The sequence below is a fragment of the Mustela nigripes genome, chromosome 6 (genome assembly GCF_022355385.1).
Source record: "Mustela nigripes isolate SB6536 chromosome 6, MUSNIG.SB6536, whole genome shotgun sequence".
In the NCBI taxonomy this organism is placed as follows: domain Eukaryota; kingdom Metazoa; phylum Chordata; class Mammalia; order Carnivora; family Mustelidae; genus Mustela; species Mustela nigripes.
Genome location: NC_081562.1, coordinates 100,413,660 through 100,431,851, shown reverse-complemented (window position 1 = coordinate 100,431,851; position 18,192 = coordinate 100,413,660). Strand labels below are relative to the sequence as shown.

The following is an 18,192-nucleotide window of genomic DNA, read 5'->3' as shown; positions in this document are numbered from 1 at the left end:
GCTCGGCTGGCCCAGGGCTGACACCGCCCTGCTCAGGGGACTTTTGTTCCGCAACGGGTTCGGAGCTGTCCGTCGTAAGACTTTGAGGCGTGCCGGTCTTCGCTTTTAACACCTTCAGTTTCAAAAACCCAAAAAATTTTATTTAAAAAAAAAAAATAGAGTCATGAGTTTTTACGTGATTTTGTACAGATCCAACTGGAGATGTAGTTATGAAGATTTTTCTGAGGCGACAGAGCCAGTAATCCTTATTGGCTGACGGAGTTATCAATCACTCGGCACGACCCTCTCATACTCCGCCTCATTGGACAGCTCCTGTTCAAATACCAAGAGTACAACTGGCCTTCTACTTTCCGATTGGACAGTACCCAGGAAAGTTTCTGGGATTGATTGGTTTAAACAACCGTCAGTTCCTACTCTTTGATAGAAGACACACGAAGGGACTGTAGGGATCCCAGAATCCGAGCATCCAAAACTCCGGGACCCTCCTCGCTGCTCTGCTTGCGCTCTGCCCTTGGGAGCGTGGGATTGGTTCTCTCGACCATCGCTTGCATCAGAAGCGCTTTTTCATTGGCGTTAGTCAAGAGTGGGGCAGAGGGCGGAGCACTAGTAGGCAGGCTACGTCCAACTGCCACTCTCGCGCGTCCTCCCTTTAGCGCATGCACCTAACGAGTAGTGCTCATTGGACGGCAAGCCTAGGGGGTGGGGGACTGGGAACGGTGGGAGCCGCTGTGTGTGGAGGAGCTGCTGCCGGTGTCATGGCGGAGCTGAGTGAGGAGGCGCTGCTGTCAGTATTACCGACGATCCGGGTTCCTAAGGCTGGAGACCGGGTCCACAAAGACGAGTGCGCCTTCTCTTTCGACACACCGGTAAGCCCATTCCCCACGCCCGCAGCGAGCACGACTTCCTTCCATCGCCCTGGTCATTCTGCCGGGGCCTGCAAGGCTTGGGCTACCGCCTTCCTGCGATGCACCATGGGACTTGTAGTCTCCCACGCTCCTCCCTGCCGTTGCATTTAATTAGCCGGAGTTGTCGTATGACTACCGCCCCCGGAAGCCACCGCGCCTGCCTCGCCCGTTCCCCATCTCGTGGAGCACTGTGGGGATCGTAGTCGCTCTCTCCCCTCATTGCCTTTCCAAGGTAGAGGCGCATCCGATCGTCGGACTACATCCCCCAAGTGGACCCCTGTGAAAGCCTGGGAGTTGGCCTTGCCTGCCGCGCACGGCCCTCCGGGTTTTGTAGTCTCGTGTGGGAGGGATGGGGCGACCCCGCACGGTCCGAGGCCGGGGTTAGGGTTGGAGGGTGGGGACTGCGGTTCGTGGGCGCCTAGTAGTCTGGAGGGGACCGTGAAGAAGGCCGGTTCTGAGAAGGGCCGAGTTAGAGAGACTCCACCCATGGTTAATGTAGACAGGGGGCGGGGAGGTGGGTCATTGGTGGTAGGGAGGAGAGAGAGAAGGGAGGAAAGCTCTAGTCGTTTCTCCTTTGACGTGACCTGGGACTGCTGCCCCCTCTCTTTTTCCCGCCCGTCACAGAGAGCAGAGGGAACCCTTTTAAAAGTATTCCCAGAGAGACGGTGTCTTTCGTGGAGGATACTAAGACCCCTTTCCCATCCCGCTCCCACTCTTGACTAGTTAGACAAAGCCTCCACCCACACCATGCTTCACGTTTTGCAGCCTCCACCCGGAACCTCCCTTCCTGCAGTTCTGCCTTCCTGTGTCACCCTCAAGCGGAGACTAGCCTTTGGCCTGGCCAGAGCCTTAACTGAGAGGGCAGCAGCCCGGTTGGGATCCGCCCCCCTCGCTACCCCTCCCGACGAGCGGCCGCTGGGCCCTGCCCAGGGTGTTGAGCCAGACCAGCTCATGGCTGGGAAAACTGCAAGTCAGAGTGGAAAGGCTACATTAATGCATCGCCAGTGCTGAGTATAGCAGCATGATCTAAGGCCCAGTTCAGGATCATCACTGCGATTTGTGGTTTGCTTGGTTTGCAAGGCTTTGATCTGAGCCTCAGACGATGTGCTGCTTCTCTGGAGTCTGACTTTGGCAAAGCTGAAAGAGGACGGCTCAGAGCAGAGCTCCAGGGTTCCCAAGCCTTGAGGAAACCAGCGTATTTTTATTTCCAACCAAGGAGTTCAGTTACCGGGGAGCTCCTACATGCCACCCAGTTCATCAAGTGCGGGTTGAAGCGCTGTCTTTCTCAGGAGGGAAAGGTTTTTCTTAATTACCAACAGATGGTAGAAGTCAGTGGGTCCCTCTTCACACTCCTGTCTGTCTCTCTTTAGTAACTGCTTCAAATAATCCAAATGGTGTTTTCGTAAGCTTGTTATACTTTCCTCCTCTCATCCCAAATCAGGAGATCTCCAGTGTGGCTTAGTTGCTTTCCTAACTGACTTCCAGCATGTTTGATGATCTTCAGATTGGGTTCATGGTAGGAAGGGAGCTTATTTGACCTCCCTAATGAAAAATGTCCCATTTGCTCATAAACATTGTAATCCACACTGTTCTAGGGAGTGGTACAGAGCAATCAATGGGACCAAGAACTGCCTTAGAGAGTGCCCTATTTTTCATATCACAGAGAATTTTTCAAGGCCACTGAGGCATGTATTATTCAAGGCAGAAGACGCCCGTTGTAGCTCAGATCTGTGGCAAGACTCTTGTTTTCCCCAATCACCTCCTCCACCTTATCCATCACTATTCACAAAGGAACTGGCATACTTATTCCATTTTAGAGAAGCTCATCCTCTCTCCTTAGCTGTGATTTGGGGTGGACCCTTGTTTTTCCCTGTTTTCTTCCTGGGTTATATGTGTTCTAGCTGTCTTAGCAGGTGCTGCTAGATTATTCTATGGGGGGAATGGCTTTGAGGTTGGCAGTTGATAGACTTCAGTGGGGATTTTAGTTATTGGTCAGAGGGGAGGCAGCTGGGTAGTGGCTGGAGAATGCTGGTCTTTATGTCCCTGCCAAATGAGACTCAGGTATAGCAGTGAGCCCCGGACAAGGCATTGTTACCCTGGAGCTAGGCTTTAGCAGGAAAGGAGGGAGAAGACCCAGCATGGACCAAGGTTTAATGACTTAGTAGGGTGTGGTAAAGGAAAAGTCTGGGCTTGCTGGCAAGCTCAGGAATTGGGTGTATTGTTCAAGTGCTAGCATCTCTGCTCGAGTCCGGAAGCTTTTCTGAGTCCTGGAGATGAGACAGGGTTTAGCATTGTGTCCCTGCTTTAGGTTCTGTGTCTGGCATGCAGGCCTTTCCCCTCCTGGGAAAGGACCCCTTTCCCTCTGAATATAATCACTGGCCCTGGAAATCCATAGTATTTGACTCCCAATTTACCTCAAGGAAAGAGAAAAAGGGGAGTGCCTAGGTGGCTCCAAGAGTTAGGCGTCTGCCTTTGGCTCAGGTCATGAACCTGGGGTCCTGCTTAGTGGGGAACTTGCCTCTCCCCTCTCCCCCTGCTTGTGCATGCTCTCTCTTTCTCTCTCTCTCAAGTAAATTAATAAAATCTTAAAAAAAAAAAAAAAAGAAAAAGAAAAAGGTAAAGGGAGTTCTCTGCAATTGATTGGAAGGCTCCAGAGCCCAAAGAAGGATCAAGAAGGAAGAGGAATGATTACTGACAGGTGTTTTTCCACCCCTGGTATCCTTGGTTGTTATCAAATTCATAGGAGAGGGGTGAGAATCTTCGCCATATACCAGGTTCTAAATGGCTAAATGACTTCCGAGAGCCACGTGGTGTTGGAGAACAGAGCCTTCCTTTTGGAAACCAGCAGTGTCTAGCCTTGGGTCTTGGTTTCCCCACCTGGCCAGGCTGCATCTTCCCTGTGCTTTCCCTCCTGCCTCTTGTACTACAGGAGTCTGAGGGTGGCCTGTACATCTGCATGAATACATTCCTGGGCTTTGGTAAACAGTATGTGGAGAGACATTTCAACAAGACGGGCCAGCGAGTCTACCTGCACCTCCGGAGGACCAGGCGCCTGGTAAGGACAGGGCTGGGGCGAGACTGGGGGACATTGAGGTGCCACTGCACCTCCATTTTGAATCTGTCTCTTCCATTCTGACCTTCTGTTGGTCTCGATTTCCCCCTCTCACCTATTTCTGTTGGTATCATTAGAACTCAGCACCCATGTTTTTTTTTTTTTAGTTCTCTTTCCTTCTAAGATTAACCCACTCTGTCCTGTCCATCCTCCCCATTTGTCCCTTCCCTGGTACCCACTGCTGATCCTGGCCCTTCCTGCCTGATTGCAGAAGGAAGAGGACACCACTACAAGCACTGGAGATCCCCCCCGTAAGAAGCCCACCCGGCTAGCAATTGGTGAGTTCCATTATGGTTCCGTTTTTCCTGAACTGGTCTTCCCTGCTCTCAGGCATTCCAGGAAAGCCCCAGAAGAATGGGCCTGATCAGTGCCCCTAGAGCTCTGGAGGGGGACACAAAGAGATGCTGTATGGGAGGAGGGACATTTTCCTGTGATGGTCATCCTACCCTCCCTCCTCTTCCTTGTTTTACCAGGCATGGAAGGCGGATTTGACCTCAGCGAGGACAAATTTGAATATGATGAGGATGTGAAGATTGTTATCTTGCCGGATTACCTGGAGATTGCCCGGGATGGGTTGGGGGGACTGCCTGACATTGTCAGAGATCGGGTATGAATACCATCCCACCCTACCAGGGACTCTAGGGCAAGCGGGGCCCGAAGTCTTGGGCAAGCGCTGAGAAAGCTGGAGACTGAGGGGCTAGAGGGACAGGGGAGTGGGGAGGGCTGAGTGCTATCTCTGACCCTCTGCTTCCCCCAGGTGACCAGTGCGGTGGAAGCCCTGCTGTCAGCTGACTCGGCCTCCCGCAAGCAGGAGGTGCAGGCCTGGGATGGAGAAGTACGACAGGTGTCTAAGCATGCCTTCAACCTCAAGCAGCTGGACAACCCAGCTCGAATCCCTCCCTGGTGAGGCCTGGCCCTTCCACCTTGGGGTACAACCCCCCAGAGCATGGCAGAGAGGCCACCCTCCCAGGGGATCTGGTGGGAGAGAGGGTCGGTAGCAGGCTAAGGAGGGGGACTGGGGGAGATGAACTCAGCAAAAGGACGCCCAAAGGAGAGAAGAGGGAGCTGTTGGACTGGCAGGGGGCCAATGCCATTACCCTTGACCCCTGTTTCAGTGACTTTCTTCTCCCTGGGTTAGTGGCTGGAAGTGTTCCAAGTGTGACATGAGAGAGAACCTGTGGCTCAACTTGACAGATGGCTCCATTCTCTGTGGCCGACGCTACTTCGATGGCAGCGGGGGCAACAACCATGCTGTGGAGCACTACAGGGAGACGGGCTACCCGTTAGCTGTCAAGCTGGGCACCATCACACCTGATGGAGCCGGTACTCCCGCCCCTCCCCCAGCTCCCTGCCTGCTGGAGTGTATCTTAACTGTTATTCATTGCATATGACAGAACATGTCCATGCGTTCTCTTGATAAACAATGAAAATATTGCAGATGAGACTAAATCTTCAGTTAACCCTCCAAATCCCAGTCCTTTTCTTAGAGGTTACCAGCATTATCTGTTTAATGAGTATCCTTCCAAACCCCTCTGAGCCTAGCACCCTATCCTGTGCGGTAGAGTGACAAGTAACTCCAGCCCTCGCCCTCTTTCACACCATCATCCCTGACAGCCAGTCTCCGAAGGGCCGGTGACCATAACCATGACCGCACTGCCCCTCAGGACTGCCAAAGAGGGTTTCCTTTATGGGCTCATGCTTCTGTCCCACCAGCGCCGCCTTGGGGCAGGGAGTGGGATTGGAGGCCTGGCCAGTCCAGAGCCACCCCCCCCTCTGACCCCATTCCTCTTGCCTCCTGCCCTAGATGTGTACTCCTACGATGAGGATGACATGGTCCTGGACCCCAACCTGGCTGAACACCTGTCCCACTTTGGCATTGACATGCTAAAGATGCAAAAGGTGAGGTCCCCTTCGGATTCCAATGCTCCTCATCCCTCCCTGCCAGGCCCGTCCCAGCCCGAGGCTGAAGCAGTGTGTCAGCGGCAGCTGCCACAGTTATCCTGGTCCCCAGGACATTTGTGCTTCCTTTGAAAAGCTTTCTAGAATCATTTATTCACTCATTGAATACTACTGAGTATCTACTATACGCTAGGCACTGTGTGACTAAGACAGAGTCATATTCTAGATGGAAAGGCAGACACTTCTCATCTGCTCAGGCGAATGAGTGACTAACCACAAACCGAAGGGTGCTGCGAAAGAGACCTAGAGGGGTGGTGCCTGGGTGGCTCAGTGGGTTAAGCATCTGACTCTTGATCTCAGGGCTGTGAGTTCAAGCCCTGTGTTGGGTTCTATGCCCAGTGTGGCTCCTACTCAAAAAAAAAAAAAAAAAAAAAAAAAAACCCACAGAGAGACAGACAGGTGCTGCAGGAGTGGTGTACACCAGGAGGACCGGGCCGGTTGAGGGGATCGAGGCAGTGATACCTGCGTGCAGAGCTGAGGGGTGAGAAGGGGTAACTTCAGAATGAAAAAACACTTCGAGTGGAGGGAATCCCATTCATTTCTTTTTGTCACCTGGGCAGAGGCCTGATGACTCAAGGCATAGGGAACAATTGCACATGACTTTCCAGAACTGGAACTAGGACTAGCCAGTGTGTATCCTATATGAGAGCCTATAATCATACTCATTGGAAGCTCTGGCCAGGGACCATCCCAGACGCTGTGAGGGATCAGTGTGAAAAATCCAGGACTGAGTTTCTCACCGGGTCTGAAGTGCGCCTTCCCTTGTAGACGGATAAGACGATGACCGAACTGGAGATCGATATGAACCAGCGGATTGGCGAATGGGAGCTGATCCAGGAGTTGGGTGTGCCCCTGAAGCCCCTGTTTGGGCCTGGCTACACGGGCATCCAGAACCTGGGTAACAGCTGCTACCTCAATTCGGTGGTCCAGGTGCTCTTCAGCATCCCCGACTTCCAGAGGAAGTAAGTGGCACCCCCTCCCCATGACTGTGGACCCCTGCCCCACAGCTCTGCTGGACGCCAGCCTCTAGGCCACACTCCTTCAGCTACCATCAGGACCTCTGTGTTCTGGCTCAGTCTTCATTCCTGTGACACTGTGGCTGGCACACTCCCGTCAGTTCAAGCAGCACTGTCCCCCAGCCCCACGGGTCCCACTGAGGGCAGAACATCGATCCCAGGGCGCTCCCTGGCCTCCTGCCTGACTCGGTAGGAAGGGGATGATCTCTCTACTTGAGACCAGTGACAGCAGATGAGGACCTGCTGTGGCCCTGTAACCCCTGGGGAAAGGGGAGGGCCCGGGACACTAGGAGAAAGACCTGTTTGATCCCAGATAATGGGAGCTATCCTTACCCTTCTCCCAGGCTCCCTTATCCCTTCCCCTGGCTCACTCCTGGGGAGGAGACTGGGAAAGAAGGTAGCGGAGTGCACTATGCTGGCACAGTGGGAAGGGGAGGAAGGGCAGGTTGCCGGGAAGAAGGGGGACCTGTGCTTCAACCCCGTAACTCCCCACTCTGGAGGGAGCCTATTCCCTGAGCAAGTGGGTAATACTCCCTCCCCTTTCCCTTGGAACCCATGCCAAAGCACCTCTAATTATGCTTCCTTTGGCTCTTAGGTATGTGGATAAGCTGGAGAAGATTTTCCAGAATGCCCCGACGGACCCTACCCAGGACTTCAGCACCCAGGTGTATGTAGCCAGGTCCTGTGTACAGAGGCTCCTGAGAGCCTCGCCGCCCCCATGCCTTCTTTCTCCCCCATGACCACTGCCTGGAATGGGCAGCAGTGTAGGGTTTGCCTCCATCCGTGCTGTCTGCCTTGACTTGGGCTCCTGGGAAGTGTGTGGTTTTTCACATTGTAGAGAGTTGCCCAAGGGCCATCAGCAGAGATTGGTTTGGGGAGGAAAGGCACAAAGAAAGGTCAGATGGTCATTAGTGGACTGAAGCTAAATGGTTCTCTTGGATGTTAACACAGGGCCAAACTGGGCCACGGCCTGCTCTCAGGAGAGTATTCCAAGCCAGCCCCGGAATCAGGCGATGGGGAGCAGGTCCCAGACCAAAAGGTTAGTCTGGGACTCTATCCCTTTCAGGCTCTGAAATTAAGGGGAGACTGAGGTCTGGGAGATGTCTAAACAAGGCCCCTTGTGGCCTCTTGAGCCCCAGCTGAATCGCTGCACTGGCTTTACCTAGGAAGTTCAAGATGGCATCGCCCCTCGGATGTTCAAGGCCCTCATTGGCAAGGGTCACCCTGAGTTCTCCACCAACCGGCAGCAGGATGCCCAAGAGTTCTTTCTTCACCTCATCAACATGGTGGAGGTAAGAGCTGGCAAGATGGCAAGAAGGCTGTTCTACCCTCCCTCCCTCTGCCTGCAGCTCTCGCCTGTCTCCCTCCCGCCCATTCTTTCCAGTCAGCCCCAGTCAGGCCCTCCCTGGGACACGGGGGGTCTGCGTGCACCAGGTCTTCTCTGTGAGTAGCAGGTGCCCCCGCGGAGACTGGGAAAGCTAAGCAGCGATCCTTTTGCTCAATGGGTTTGCAGCTGAATGCAGGGTACACCCAGAGAAAATGAGATGAGGATGCTTATTGCCTGCAGAGAAAAATACCAATACGTTCTACCACGGTCTCCTATGATGGCACCGGGGTGAGGGGAGGGGCAGTTAATTACGGAAGGATCTACTCTTCTATCGGCATGCCTGCTCAGGATAGACTCCCTTCCTTTCTTCCCTCTCCCTGAGCGCCTAGTGATCCTTTCAGGCCCCTATTCCCCTCCCTGACCGTGCAGACCTCCCCACCCTGCCTCTTCTCCGTAGAGGAATTGTCGGAGCTCTGAAAACCCTAACGAGGTGTTCCGCTTTTTGGTGGAGGAGAAGATCAAGTGCCTGGCCACAGAGAAGGTCAAGTACACCCAGCGAGTTGACTATATCATGCAGCTGCCTGTGCCCATGGACACAGCCCTTAACAAAGGCACGTTGCTCCCAGCGAGGCCTGCGTGTGGTGGGGCTGTGAGGCCTGGGAGGGGCGCTAGGACACATAAGCAGAACCCACAGGGTGCCCTGCTCCCCCAGCTGGGAGTCCAAAGCAGGGCTGTCTCAGGGAGGTAGGAGCACCTTGTCTTGTCAGCGCTTTGCTGGGGCCAAAGGCGAGATCAGCCGTGCATGGGTCACATGGGTTTGGAGCAGGGGGCAGCTGACATCGTCCTGGCCCCAGGGTGGTCTGGCAAGGCAAAAAGGAGGGCAAGAGGCTATAGCCTCTGAAGAACTCACCCACCAATTCTGTCAGCAGAGGAGCTTCTCGAGTATGAGGAGAAGAAGCGGCAGGCCGAGGAGGAGAAACTGCCACTGCCAGAGCTGGTCCGGGCCCAGGTACCCTTCAGCTCCTGCCTGGAGGCCTACGGGGCCCCGGAGCAGGTGGACGACTTCTGGAGCACGGCCCTGCAGGCCAAATCCGTAGCTGTCAAGTAAGTCCTGATGGTCTGCGCCTCTGGTTTCGGGCCGCTGTCAGGGTGATCCCAGGGATATCCTCCACCTTGTTCTCAGTCTTCCGTCCCTTCCTGGTTGGCTTCTCAGGGCTGTGTCCGTTGGAGCTGGCTCTGAGGGAAGCAAGAGGCCTCAGCAGCAGTTGATGTGGATGATTGCCACATCCCCTTGTCCTGTCCCTGTCATGTTGTCTTCTCTTGTGGGACAGGGTCACATTCTAGTGCAGCTTCTGTCCACTCGTGCTCTCAGTCTTGGCAGGGCAAAGACACATAGTCTGCATTTTGGACAGAGTTTAGATTTCTAGCAAATGGCCTGAGTTTGAACCTCATTCTTTTATTGGCATAGGCTTGAGATCTGAAAGTGTGCTTTGGTCTTAAGGGATTTCAGCCATTCTCCCCCCTCCCACCCTCACCCCTTTGACAGGCCCCTGGCTTCTGCTGCTCCTTGTCTGCAGATGCTCTGATGTCTGCCCAGGGCAAGATAAGAATCTGAAGTGTCTTCTGGGCTCTCAGGTCTTCTACCCATGAGAGGCTGAACCCCAGGGTGGGGGTTTCAGGAGAAGAGAACTTTGGGATTCTCTGGGTACCAGAATGCTCTCTCTTCCCTAGGACCACACGATTTGCCTCTTTCCCTGACTACCTGGTCATCCAGATCAAGAAATTCACCTTCGGCTTAGACTGGGTGCCCAAGAAACTGGGTATGGTGGCTGGGACGAGTGAGGGAGGTTAAGCAGAAAATGCTAGAAAAAGAAGGGGCCTTACCATGTGTAACCTAGCGTTTCTCCAACTTTCCTCTGAAGGAGGAAAACATTACCCTAAGTGTTTCAAAATGAGCCGAGTTTGAAAAGCATGGACTAAAAATAGTAAAGCACTTGATTTTACACTGATGATTCAGAACCAAAAGCAGTTCTCATGGTGTTACTTTTATACTTGGTAAGAGGTTCTCATTTAGATAATCTTGACACGATTCTCCCAAGTCTTACTGCCCCCAACGGCTTTGAGAACTACTGACTTCACCTCATGGCCTGTCCTAGATAAGTTGAGACCCACAGAGGTATGAGAGCCTTGCGCTGTACGAGTCAGAGGCCCCCGCTCTTGACCGTAGCATATCTCAGGTAGCTCTAGGACTAGAGGCCAGACCTCCTGATTCCCAGGCCCACCATTACATGACACCAGGACCCCCGCGACTGGAACCGCTCTGAGCAGCTCTTTATTACAGAGCAGTGCCACGGTGTGGGGCAGGGCTTTGAGGAACCCCAAGTGATTTCTCCGGGAGGGCCCCAGGGAGCTGCCAAGGTGACCCTTTTCCCACCGTTGCGATCACAGACGTGTCCATTGAGATGCCGGAGGAGCTGGACATCTCCCAGTTGAGGGGTGCAGGGCTGCAGCCTGGAGAGGAGGAGCTGCCTGACATTGCCCCACCCCTGGTCACTCCGGATGAGCCCAAAGGTAGCCTTGGTTTCTATGGCAACGAAGACGAAGACTCCTTCTGCTCCCCTCACTTCTCCTCTCCGACATGTTAGTGACTCTTCTTCCTGCCTGTCTCTCTCTTCTTTGCCAATGGGGGTCTTTTCTGCCTGCCTCCCCTTGACCCTGTCCTTTGTGTTTCTCCTGCCCTCCCTTTCGAATCTCCCTTGCCCTCTTGTTGGATGTGAGGACTGACTAGAGCACTCCCAGCCGCATTCTCTGTGTGGATGGCAGTAGCGCTGGCCAGTTGCCTCTCTGCCCTTGTCACCTCATCACTTGGGGGTGGGGACAGGCAGGCATCATACTCCAGAAACGGGGCCCATTCTGTGAGAATGGGTGAGGAGGGGGATCTATAGGAGAGCTTTAGCCTCAGTTTTGTGTCTCTAGTACTGCGGGATCCACATCATGGCGTGCCGCCATTTTGGTTCTGGAGTAAGGTGCCAGGCCATGGAAGGAAAATGCATGGAATGGGGGTGGGAGGGTTGGGAGAGGGCCGGGGGGCTGGACCGTGGGAGGCAGGAGGGGCAAGGAGTCGTGTCACCGTGCCCTCACTTCTCCCCCCATAGCACCCATGTTGGACGAATCAGTCATCATCCAGCTGGTGGAGATGGGCTTCCCTATGGATGCCTGCCGCAAGGCTGTCTACTACACGGGCAACAGCGGGGCTGAAGCTGCCATGAACTGGGTCATGTCACATATGGATGATCCAGGTAGGCTGGGCTGGGCGGCAGGGTGGGACAGGGCCCCCATCCTCCCACACACACACTTCAACCCCTTCACCCCCGCAGATTTTGCAAACCCCCTCATCCTGCCTGGCTCCAGCGGGCCTGGCTCCACTAGTGCAGCAGCTGACCCACCACCGGAGGACTGCGTGAGCACCATCGTTTCCATGGGCTTTTCCCGGGACCAGGCCCTGAAAGCTCTTCGGGCCACGGTATGGGCTGCCCCTGGCTGAGGACTGGGGGCCCATGGGGAAGAATGGGTGGCGGTGAGGTTCCATCCTTTGTGAGCCAGACCTTTGTGGGACGGCCAAGGCCGAGGCTTCCTCCTTCTTGTGGCTGCACTGAGGGAGCTGAGGCCTTCACTGGTGGTTTTTCTTGCCCTGAACTTGTTGGAAAGAGTAACGCTTCCCTCCTCTCCAAGAACAATAGTTTAGAAAGGGCTGTGGACTGGATCTTCAGTCACATTGATGACCTGGATGCAGAAGCCGCCATGGACATCTCTGAGGGCCGCTCCGCTGCCGACTCCATCTCCGAGTCCGTGCCAGTGGGACCTAAAGTCCGGGATGGGCCTGGAAGTGAGTGTCCCTGGGAAGCAGGATGGGCCAGTGGAGGCTAGCCAGTCCGCTACCAGCTCCTCATTCCCCTGCAGCTCTGCTTCCCTCAGGAAGCAGAGGGGGCAGAAGCTTCTTTCCATTGATGTGGCTTCTGAAGGTGGGATTCTAGGAGGCCGAGACAGACTTGTGACCCAGTCGCTACCCCCCAGTCCCTGAGACTGGCGTCCTGAGTTTGGGCTGGAGCTCAGGGACCCCTCTCATTGTCTCCTCTAGAGTATCAGCTTTTTGCCTTCATCAGTCACATGGGCACCTCTACCATGTGTGGTCACTATGTCTGCCACATCAAGAAGGAAGGCAGGTGAGGGGCTGGCAGGGCACATTCGAAACTGGGGAGTGCTGGTGGGGAAGAGTGGGGGGCATCCTGAAGTCTTCAGGGTATTTGTGGGAGAAGGTAAAGGGCTGCTGGGCCGGGCCGGGGTGGCGGGGGGTGGCGCAGAGACACCAGAAATGCATAGAACGCCTGACTGCAGGGATCAGCCAATGCCAGAGAGCCCAAGGCCACCTGCTTTTTTCAATAAAGTTTTACTGAGCATAAGCACACTTACTCATGTAGGTGTCGTTGGTGGCTGTTTTCACACTGCAGCAGGAAAGTTGAGTAATTGTGTCAGAGACTGGATGGCCTGCAAAACCTAAACTACTTACTGGCTGGCCCTTTCCAGAAAAAGTTGGTGGTCCTGGGCCTGGCAGGAGTGGGTGGGGGTGGTCATAGAAGTGCTGGAGGATCTGAAGAAGACCGAGCAGGGAATGGGATTGGGATGCTCCCTTCAGGCAGGTAGCAGCTAGCCTGTGGGTGCAGGGGCCCAGGATGAAAATGTGGGGGACCTCTGCCCCGGCATCACCCGGATCTACTCCAGGGGCTGTGTCAGAGACTAAGCTGATGCGGAGTGGATGCCCAGTCTGTTCATCCTTCTCCACCCTCCCCCTGCCCGCCTCCCCAGGTGGGTGATCTACAATGACCAGAAAGTGTGTGCCTCTGAGAAGCCACCCAAGGACCTGGGCTACATCTACTTCTACCAGAGAGTGGCCAGCTAAGAGCCTGCCCTGACCCCTCACCGCTGAGGACAGGGGACAGACCATCTGGCATGAGGGACAGGGGCTGAGGGATGGATTTCAGCCACCACCCTCCCTGCTCTGTACCCTTTTTCTTTCTGTCCTCAGCAGCAGGGAAGAAGCTCGAGGCCACAGGAGAATGGCCAAGCAAAGCGGGGGGGACACTGGAGAGACTTTGGGGATAGAGCAGGAAGGGGATGGGAGGGGCCGGCCACCTGTCTGTGAGCCGACTTCGTTGCTTTCCCCGCCCCTTGGACCCACAGTGCTCTGCTTCTCTGTGTAACCCTGCCGGCCTCTGATGTGGAGGGGGGCTTGTTTGTGTGTGCGCCTGGGTGTAGCTTTGTGCAGCCTCTTCCACGGGAAGGGGGCGTCCGTGCCTCCCCTCCCTCTTTGTGTTTGCTCCCTGTGTGGTCAGGCAAGGAGGGCTGTGAGGGAAATGGGGATCCCTGTCGCCCTCCAGCCTGTCTTTCCCCCACCCTGTCTCTTCCCTGCCCTTCTCTGGAAAATGCCAAAATACACGATGTGAATAAAAAGTACAGTGGCTAAGTTGTGTCCTGTTAGGTACGTCAAGGGAGACCGATCTTGTCTGGGGCCAGCAGGAGAACCACCTCTGCCCCCTCCCTGGGCCTTTCTCTACTTTGACTATTTCTAGAGCTCTTTGGAAATGGGCTGTGAGATGGGGGCGGGGGAGCAAGCACTGGGGCAGTGCAAGAAAGCTAGGGGCTGGGTACTATCAGATCAGGGGCAGTGAAGTAGGGTGACACAGAGCAAAGATGGGATGAAGAACTCCGCCGTCCCTCCAGCAGTCACACCAGAGGGGTCCCAAGTGCCAAGGGCCGCCCTTCCCCCTCTGAACCCTCCTACTGGCCCCGTAGCTGTGGGACTACCTCCCCTCCCCCCATAGGTCAAAGGTGCCTGTTCAGCAATCAGGGATGCAGCTACTCCAACGGGCGGGGGTGGGGGGGGAGCGGAGGGAAGAAGTCCTTTTCACAGAGTTGGAGACCTGCCCCCTCAGAGCTCCCTCGGTCCAGGCCAGCAATTCGATCTCAGACCGAGCAGCCGGGAGTCCAAGCTTCTCTTGGAAGCACCTCTGGCCCCTGGGGGGCTGTAGTCGTCAAGTGGGGCTCCCCCGAGGGTGGGTTCTCGCCTCCCCCGGAAGCCAGGCGGTGGGGTCGAAGCGCCCGAGCCCCAAGACGCCCCTGGAACGTTGCTACAATAAGGGGGGAGGGGTCACATCCCAGCCTTGCAGCAGTGGCGGCGGGCGGGGGCGGCGGCGGCGGCGGCGGCGGGCGGGGCTTCCAGGCGCTGGGCCGGACTAACCATGGCCGAGGGCGGGGAAGAGGCGGAGTTCTGCCTCAGGGCGCTCTACATAAGCGGCCAGTGGCAGCGGCTGCGCGCTGCTTCTGACCTTCAGGGTGTCGGTACCAGCGCCATGGCGCCCTCCAGGAAGTTCTTCGTCGGGGGGAACTGGAAGATGAACGGGCGGAAGAAGAACCTGGGGGAGCTCATCACCACTCTGAACGCAGCCAAGGTGCCGGCCGACACCGGTGAGCCCTGCCCGGCCGGGGGCGGGGGCCGGGGTTGGGGGAGGTCGGGCGTGGCAGCGCCCTCTCCCGAGCCCGCTTAGCCCGGTGTCCGCGTGGACCTGGATGCAGGGCTGGGCGCGAGGGCGGGTGGGGGTCGGGACTTTGACCTCGCAGCCGCAATACCGGGGATGGGTCGAGGGGGGAAAGGCGGGCTACATGTAAGGGTGCCCTCGGATCGTGGGGCGGGAGGGGATTTCTGGGGTCACCGTGGGTGAGCTTGGGCCCGGGACCCTACGGGAGCCGGGGATAGGAACGGAGGCCCTGCGGACGATCACGGGAGGTTGGCGACAGCCCCTCCGTATGGGGGAGGAGGCTGAGCCTGCGTGCGGGGATCCAGCTACCTGCCCCCTCGTCCTTCTGTTCCGTGCGCCGCTGCACGTAGCCCGCGACTCCTCCCCGCGCCTTGCTGGGCGGGCCGAGTTTCCCCACCCCCGGGCGGCGGTGGCCTCCTGAGCTCTCCGCTCTATCCTTCACTGGCCCGGATGGTGCCTGCCTTCCCACGAAGGGGCTGAGCAGGTTCCAAACAAGATGGGCAATTGGGGAATGAGGAGCGATCCTACAGCCTTCTGCAGGCTGAAAATGGGAAAACGCAAGGCCTCGATGAGCTTGTCCCCCGCCCCTGCCACCTACGGGCAAAGAATGCTGTCCTCGGCCCTTACCCTCCCACTCACCTCAGTCGCAGAAACACCGGCCTGATCAAAAGAAGCCCTGATTTATTCCCCAAAGACCCCAGTACAAACCCCAGGAATTGGCCCTTTTTGCTTTTGCTAAAAATCCTTGCCTGGGGGCGGTAGGGGTGAACTATTTTAGAAGGGAGGCGTGGTTGGTTGGCTCCGAGAGAATGCTGAGTCTAGGAGGTGCCTAGGCCCAGAATAGCCTGGGGAAATCAGAACCACAGCTGTTAAAGAGCAGAGGGCAGGGCAGGGTGGGCCTTGACCTCCCAGGGACACCTGGGAGGCTCAAGGAGTTGGGTATGGCCCAGCTGGGGCTGGGAAGTGGACAAAGATGATCTTGCTGAAGTGAAAAGGGCTGGAAGGCAGAACTGAGAAATAAGGTGAAGGCGAGGGCCCTCCAGAACACTGGATGGAGCCTGGAGAGTGGCTTCCTTGTGACCTCATTCCCTTGTGCCATCATTGCCACTCTCCAGAAGTGGTTTGTGCACCCCCCACCGCCTACATCGACTTTGCCAGGCAGAAGCTGGATGCCAAGATTGCTGTGGCTGCACAGAACTGCTACAAAGTGACGAACGGGGCCTTCACTGGGGAGATCAGGTGAGATGCAGGCAGGAGGGGGGCCTGTGGGGACCTTCCCCTCACTTCCCTTTTTGAGGGGAAAACCACAGGTGGGCTCTTGGCTGAAACATGGCTTTCTCTCTTCCTTTAGCCCTGGCATGATCAAAGACTGTGGAGCCACATGGGTAGTCCTGGGGCACTCGGAAAGAAGGCACGTCTTTGGGGAGTCAGATGAGGTTAGTAACCAGGAAGGGAGGTAGGAGATGCCTTATTCCAAGGGAGTTGTGTCACCAAATCTGTTCCTCAACAGCTGATTGGACAGAAAGTGGCCCATGCCCTGGCAGAGGGACTTGGAGTAATTGCCTGCATTGGGGAGAAGCTAGATGAGAGGGAAGCTGGCATCACTGAGAAGGTTGTTTTCGAGCAAACCAAGGTCATCGCAGGTAACTCTGGAAAAGGGGAGCTTTGAGCCTGACCAGGGCTACAGAGGCACAGAGGGTGGGGTCAGATGCCCTGCAGCCTGACTTGATCCCCATCCCATGCTGATACAGGAAGGGGAAATTGAGAGGGTGAGAACCCTTGCATCCTCCATATCACTTCTGTTCCTGCCAATGGTATAGATATCACTTGGAGTTCCTCCAACAGCCACCAGGGGGCACTAGGCCACCACCGGTTTTGATCCCCTGGGCAACGGGCTGGCTATCTCCTTCCTGATCATCCCTCCATTTGTGATCTCTGTCCCGCAGATAATGTGAAAGACTGGAGCAAGGTTGTCCTGGCCTATGAGCCTGTATGGGCCATTGGGACTGGCAAGACTGCGACACCCCAACAGGTAACCGAGCCCAGGAGCTCTGCCCCTCCTCTACCTGCCTGCACAGGACTGGACTGCAACAGAGCCAACCCCTAATTTTAAAGACAGGAGCCCCCAGGGTGCCTGCTTGGCTCAGTAAGTAGAGCATGTGACTCTTGATCTTGGCGTCGGGAGTCCAAGCACCATGCTCAGTGTAGAGATTACTTTAAAAAAATAAAATAGCTAAAAATAATAATAGTAAAGACAGGAATCCCCAAGTCCAGAGTAGAGTGAGTTGTCCAAAGACATCCATTCCAGGGTCTGGGGTGGTACTGGAGCTGTGGCATTCTGACTCAGATCTCAGGGTTCTTGCCCTGAAACCATACTGCCTCTCTTCACTGGGGCCCAGGGTCTTAGCCTTTGAGTGAAAGGCAGGAAAAGGCTTACTTCATCTGGCTTCTTGTTCTAGGCCCAGGAAGTACACGAAAAGCTCCGCGGATGGCTTAAGTCCAACGTCTCTGACGCCGTGGCTCAGAGCACCCGTATCATTTATGGAGGTAGGTGGGTTTGGCTCCCACCTGATACAGGGGTGGACTCGGACCTCCTAGCCCATCCCTGACTATTCCCTCTTTTCCCTTCCCAGGTTCTGTGACTGGAGCAACCTGCAAGGAGCTGGCCAGCCAGCCTGATGTGGATGGCTTCCTCGTGGGCGGGGCTTCCCTCAAGCCAGAGTTTGTAGATATCATCAATGCCAAACAATAAGCCTCCCCCTTACCCCCGGCCTCTTCCCTGTTCTACTAAGCCAGGGACTAGATAGCCCAGCAGCTCAGTAACAGTGCTCCTCCCCCACCCCCCACCCCACACATGCTTCTGATGATGTCGCCCCCTTTGTGGCCAAAGTATACCTCTTAATGTTTACACCTTCCCCTGTAATGGCTGGGACCAGGCCAATCCCTTCTCCACGTAACAAACAATTGGAACGAAACAGGTCACCAAGGTGGCTTCTCCATGGCTGAGAGATGGAAGGGGTGGCATTTGTTCATGGGCCCCCTCAGACCCCAGTGAGGGCAGGAGAGAGAAGCCATCCTCGTCTCCCATCTCGCTCCCTGAGGCCAGGGGCTGAGAGAACGCCCTGTCCTTCGCCCAGAGGCGCTGCTCTCTCCCGTGATGCCAACGCCTGTGTGTGTTGTGTATGTGAGCAATCCCACGTGTGGGGGGGGGGCAATAAACACCTGGCACTGAGCCTTGTGGCGTGTCCTCCTTCACTGTATTTACCCATATCGTCTCTCT

At 55.8% G+C, this 18,192-nt stretch overlaps 2 protein-coding genes across 3 annotated transcripts; both read left to right on the top strand.

Annotated features, from left to right (window-relative positions):
- Positions 1–435: 435 nt before the first annotated feature.
- Positions 436–13,840, top strand: USP5 (ubiquitin specific peptidase 5). 2 transcript variants are annotated; one of them, XM_059403674.1, is made up of 20 exons: positions 436–866; positions 3,835–3,960; positions 4,229–4,295; positions 4,491–4,624; positions 4,775–4,920; positions 5,156–5,340; positions 5,822–5,916; positions 6,745–6,938; positions 7,588–7,659; positions 7,944–8,031; positions 8,159–8,284; positions 8,777–8,930; positions 9,249–9,423; positions 10,051–10,139; positions 10,768–10,959; positions 11,475–11,618; positions 11,697–11,842; positions 12,052–12,205; positions 12,458–12,542; positions 13,183–13,840. In XM_059403674.1, exons 1-20 carry the CDS (start codon positions 657–659, stop codon positions 13,274–13,276), a joined length of 2,676 nt encoding a protein of 891 aa, XP_059259657.1. In that variant the 5' UTR covers positions 436–656; the 3' UTR covers positions 13,277–13,840. The 2 variants fall into 2 exon arrangements, with proteins under 2 accessions (XP_059259657.1, XP_059259658.1); XM_059403675.1 differs by having other exon boundaries at positions 437–866; positions 10,768–10,890.
- Positions 13,841–14,600: 760 nt separating this feature from the next.
- Positions 14,601–18,145, top strand: TPI1 (triosephosphate isomerase 1). The gene is made up of 7 exons (XM_059403672.1): positions 14,601–14,841; positions 16,028–16,151; positions 16,264–16,348; positions 16,423–16,555; positions 16,859–16,944; positions 17,372–17,459; positions 17,546–18,145. Exons 1-7 carry the CDS (start codon positions 14,616–14,618, stop codon positions 17,662–17,664), a joined length of 861 nt encoding a protein of 286 aa, XP_059259655.1. The 5' UTR covers positions 14,601–14,615; the 3' UTR covers positions 17,665–18,145.
- The last annotated feature ends 47 nt before the right edge of the window (positions 18,146–18,192 follow it).